Source organism: Piliocolobus tephrosceles, chromosome 21 (genome assembly GCF_002776525.5).
Source record: "Piliocolobus tephrosceles isolate RC106 chromosome 21, ASM277652v3, whole genome shotgun sequence".
NCBI classification, from domain to species: Eukaryota; Metazoa; Chordata; class Mammalia; order Primates; family Cercopithecidae; genus Piliocolobus; species Piliocolobus tephrosceles.
In genome coordinates, this window is record NC_045454.1 from 52,521,602 (window position 1) to 52,526,776 (window position 5,175).

Sequence of the window (5,175 nt, forward strand, 5' to 3'; positions counted from 1 at the left end):
CCCGGCCGCGCCGCTGCAGCCGGCGAGGAGCCGCACCCGGGCGCAGCGCCGCCCGCCCGCGATGACGGCCGCTCGGGCCGGGGGCGGGGAGGCGGGGGCGCTGGGCTGGCGGCGCGGGGGCCTCAGCTCCCCCCCCCCGCCCGCCTCCTCCCCCCCCGCCCCCCTCCCCCCCCCTCCCCCCCCCCCCCTCCCCCTCCCCCCCCCCCCCCCCTCCCAGACCCCGCCCTCTCTGACTCCTTCCCCCCCAGCCCCCCTCCCCAGACCCCGCCCTCTCTGACTCCTTACCCCCTAGCTCCCCCCCGACCGCCCCCACCACACTCTCTAAGCCCCTCCTCCCGTCCCCAGGGAAGCCATCAACCGTCTCCACGAGGCCGTGCCTGGCGTCCGGGGATCCTGGAAGAAAAAGGTGAGTGAGGCTTGCGGCCTCTCGTGGGGCCGGTGGGGCAGTCGGGAGCCGCGGGGACGCTGCGGCCATCCTGGGAGCTCCTCGGCGGCCCCCACCCATGGCCGCCCTCGCTGTGCTCCGCCCCCAACTCAGGCCCCCAACAAGGCCCTGGCGTCCGTCCTGGGCAAGAGCAACCTTCGCTTCGCCGGCATGAGCATCTCCATCCACATCTCCACCGACGGCCTCAGCCTCTCCGTGCCCGCCACGCGCCAGGTGGGTCTGCCCTCCTCCCCTGGCGTCCCCAGAGCCCCAGAGGGGCCAGGAGTCCTAGGATCCACCGAGGCAAAGCCAGGCTGGGCGCTAGGGGCGGGCAGCAGGTGGCGTTTATCCGGAAAGATGAGCCGAGGCCCTGCTGAGCGGGAGCTGGGGGTGCAGCCGCTGCCTTCACGGGGCTCAGCTCAGGGGCTCCCGCCTGGGCAAGCTGTCCCGACACCGGGGTGCTCCTGGCATGGAGTGGGTGGGGGCAGGGACGCTGCTCAGCACCCCGCAGTGGCCAGGACGCCCCACCCCAGAGAGTAGTCCACCCCAACGTCCACAGTGCCTGGGAGAGGGGGATAAACCCGGCTACCAGTCCTCAGGGGGAAACAAACAGCAGAAGTATCATTGCTGCAGGCCGGGCTCCGCGGCCCACACCTGTAATCCCAGCAGTGGGAGGCCGAGGCGGGCGGATCACTTGAGGTCAGGAGTTCGAGACCAGCCTGGCCAACATGGAGAAACCCCGACTCTACCAAAAATACAAAGATTAGCCGGGCGTGGTGGAGCGCCCCTGTAATCCCAGCTACTTGGGAGGCTGAGGCAGGAGAATCGCTTGAACCCGGGAGGCGGAGGTTGCAGTGAGCCGAGATTGCACCACTGCCCTCCGCCTGGGTGACAGAGCATCTCAAAACACCAGAAAAACAAAAAAACATAATTGCAGAAATGAAAGAAATAATAGATTCTAGGAGGCATTGCGAGGCCAGGGGAGGGGTGTCCTGAGCGTGTGCTGGGCTCTGTGTGCTCGAAGAGACTTCCTGGAGGGCTCTGGGAGGTGGTGAGGAGGGGGGTCTCAAGGTCTGGCTGAGAGAGGAGGCATCTCCCTGTCGGAGAAGTTAGCATGGGTCATCGTGAGGGGTTTGGGGCGAGGCAGCGCCCTGGGCTGGTGTTGGGGCGGCAGGTGGCGGCGAGAGTCAGCTGGGGCTCCAGGGAGGAGGCTAGAGAAGGATGGAGCTGGCCAGGGGTGGCTGAGGGCTGTTTCCATGCCGTTTCCATCTCTGCCCCGACCCTGCGAGGCATGGACCCCTGACCACCATATGGACAGGACACTGAGGCTCCGAGCGGACCCTCCTGGCTGGGCCGGGGTTGGCCAGGGGAGAGCCTTAAGGATCCCTATGGGGGCTGAGGAGTGGATGTTCTGTAGGGAGGTCTCAGGACGTGGCTGGTAGTGGGGGTTCACTGGGCCTAGAGGGATCTGAGTGATGGGAAGCAAATGAAGCAGGACCATGCAAATGAGCATGCAAACAAGCATACAGATGAGCGCGCAAATGAGCATGCAAAGAAGCATGCAAATGAGCACACAAGCACGCAAATGAGCATGCAGATGAGCACACAAATGAGCATGCAGATGAACATGCAAACGAGCATGCAAATAAGCACACAAACAAGCATGCAGATGAGCACGCAAATGAGCACAGAAAGAAGCATGCAAAAGAGCACACAAACATGCAAATGAGCATGCAAATGAGCACACAAATGAGCATGCAGATGAACACGGAAATGAGCATGCAAATAAGCACACAAACAAGCATGCAGATGAGCATGCAAATACACTCACAGGTGCCCTTGCACGTGGACAAGGGAGTCAGGAGTGTGGGTCCAGCCCTCCCACGGCTGCTTCAGTGTGTGGGGGTGTGTGTGTGCACGTGTGCGGGGCACGGGATGTGTGTGCGTGAGTGTCTGGGCAGGTGCATGTGTGGTGTTGCAGTGGGGGTGATTTGTCCTGTCACACACATTCCCCTGTGACCTCCTGCGGGCCCCACACATCCCTTAGGGCCCTAGTCCCATCCTTGCTGGGGCCTCCACATCCCAGCCTCGGTCGTCTAGGCTGACCCAGCACCCAGCTGCAGTAGGTGCCTGTCCAGGGGACGTCTCCATCCCCACATCCCTGCCCCTGCCCTGTTCCTCGCTGTGGCCCTGGTACAGTTGCCGGGCCCCCTGCCCTCAAAGTGGGGCCCCCATGACCACGTGTGCCTCCTACCCCCACAGGTCATCGCCAGCCACCACATGCCGTCCATCTCCTTCGCATCGGGCGGAGACACGGTGAGGCCAGGGATGGGGGTGGACCTGCAGCCCCGCTGCCCCCTCCAGCCGCGAGACCCTCTCGCCCTTCCCCAGAGCCCGCCTAACGTACCCTGTGCCCACATCCACTGCCCCATCTGTCTGCATTGCTGGGGTGGGTGGCCGGGAATCCCGGTGGGGGGCCCAGGCAGGTCCAGCTGGCCCCTCCCCGTCCCCAGGACATGACGGATTACGTGGCCTACGTCGCCAAGGACCCCATCAACCAGAGAGGTGAGGCTCCTGGGAGGCCGGTGGGGGTCCTGTGGCTGGGGGCATGGCCGTGTGGCTTGGAGGCCGCATGACCAACGCCCCCGCAGCCTGCCACATCCTGGAGTGCTGTGAGGGCCTGGCCCAGAGTGTCATCAGCACCGTCGGCCAAGCCTTCGAGCTGCGCTTCAAGCAGTACCTGCACAGCCCACCCAAGGTGGCACTGCCCCCAGAAAGGTAACCGACCCGCCTCCCCCATGCCCTGGGGACGCCCCCAGTGACCGCCCGGGTGCAGAGCTGGCTCCACCTCCTGCAGGCCTCAGCCTCTGTCCTGCCCTTGTCCCTCCCTCCCTGTCCCCTGAGAATGTGGCTCGGCCAGAGGATCCTGTTTACTCGGCTAAACGCATCCCCGCCCCCAGGACTGGGGAGGACTGAGTGAGCTGACTCCCCGGTGTGCCTGAGGGTGTCGGCCCTGCTGCTTAACCAACATCCCTCCTCCAGATGCACGGCCGGCTCCTGCAAAGGGCAGCAAACGGCCTCTGTCTCACCGCGGAAGATGTGTAAAGGGGGGGAACCTGTCTGTCTGCTGGTAACACGTTATTTATAGACATTGAAGTGTGAATGTCACGTGTCGCAAAATATGATTCTCTGGATATTTTCTCAAACACTTAGCTTTGATGATTTAAAGACTGAAAGCCCGTTTGCAGCTCGAGGGACACACAGGCCTAGGCAGTGAGCTGGATTTGGCCCTGGGCTGGGGTTTGCCAGCCGGCCTTGGAGAAGGAGGTAGTTAAGTCTCTATTCATCATCAGAAAGTCACGTTCCTCCCACGGTGGGAGGGCAGGTGCAGACCCGTGAGCTCCCAGCCCTGCTGGTCACGCGTGCTCACACTCACCCCTTTGTGCACCGGGACAGCGTGCTTGATGCACATTGCTCGGCGCGCTCCGAAGCTGGCACGGGCTCCTCGCCTGCCTCTGGAGCTGCCCCTGCCTTCCGTAGGCTGCCCCGTGATTTATCCCAGCAGCAACTGTGGGCCAGGCAGGGTGCGCCCCTCTGGCTCTCGGGGCCGTGCCTGCTGAGGAGCCCACCAGTGCCATTGGGGCCGGAGGGCAGGGGCGCTCTGATCCCAGAGAGTTGCCACCCTGACCAGCGATGTCCTGGTTCTGGGTATAAACTTGGCTCCTGCCCTCTGCCGCGGGCGGCACCGGAGGTGGGCGGAAAGGAGTGGAGACCGGGTTTGCCAACGTCCTGCCTTTTGTGCTACAGCTTGGAAATGTGTGCAATGTTCCATTTTAGAGATGAGGAAGTAATGGGCCTGGTCACTCGCTGTAGAAGTGTTTCCTGGTCGGGCCGGGCGCGGTGGCTCAAGCCTGTAATCCCAGCACTTTGGGAGGCCAAGACGGGCGGATCACGAGGTCAGGAGATCAAGACCATCCTGGCTAACATGGTGAAACCCCGTCTCTACTAAAAAATACAAAAAACTAGCCGGGCGAGGTGGCGGCGCCTGTAGTCCCAGCTACTCGGGAGGCTGAGGCAGGAGAATGGCGTGAACTTGGGAGGCGGAGCTTGCACTGAGCTGAGATCCGGCCACTGCACTCCGGCCTGGGCAGCAGAGCGAGACTCCGTCTCAAAAAAAAAAAAAAAAAAAAGGAAGCGTTTCCTGGTGGGATCCCTCAGCAACAGGCGGGGGGCTGGGATTCGAACTCAGGTCTTTCCTGTTCCCCCAGAAGCTCGAGCTGTAAGGGTTTAGCCCCCTTGGGCCCTGCCTGTGCCACGGCCATTGCTGTCTGTCCCCCAGGCTGGCGGGGCCAGAGGAGTCGGCGTGGGGGGACGAGGAGGAGGCTGTGGAGCACAGTTACTACAACAGCGTCCCGGGGAAGGAGCCGCCGCCGGGCGGGCTGGTGGACTCCAGGCTGGCCCTGACACAGCCCTGCGCCCTCACGGCCCTCGGCCAGGTCAGCCTCTGCCCTCATGGGGACGGGGGCAGGGATGCCCAAGCTGCTGGTCTCCTGGGCCTTCCTCCAGCTCTTCTTTCTGCTCCTGTTCTCCTTGATCCTAGAGGAGGGTCTCTCTCTCACTGAGACTCACTCACTCATTCACTCCCTCACAGACTTGTGATCTCACTCACTCACGATCTCACTCAGGATCTCACTCACGATCTCACTCACTGACTCATTCACAATCTCACGATCTCACTCATGATCTCCTCA

General features: G+C 63.0%; 1 protein-coding gene across 1 annotated transcript in view; it reads left to right on the plus strand.

Annotated features, from left to right (window-relative positions):
* The first annotated feature begins 61 nt into the window (after positions 1 to 61).
* The window catches only part of SHC2 (SHC adaptor protein 2), an 18,068-nt gene continuing 12,954 nt past the window's right edge, over positions 62 to 5,175 (plus strand). Inside the window, exons 1-7 of the mRNA XM_026457289.1 lie at positions 62 to 111; positions 346 to 406; positions 539 to 658; positions 2,687 to 2,740; positions 2,938 to 2,989; positions 3,076 to 3,202; positions 4,764 to 4,920. Of these exons, the coding sequence (XP_026313074.1) occupies positions 62 to 111; positions 346 to 406; positions 539 to 658; positions 2,687 to 2,740; positions 2,938 to 2,989; positions 3,076 to 3,202; positions 4,764 to 4,920 (621 nt within the window). The remainder of the gene's footprint in view (positions 112 to 345; positions 407 to 538; positions 659 to 2,686; positions 2,741 to 2,937; positions 2,990 to 3,075; positions 3,203 to 4,763; positions 4,921 to 5,175) is intronic.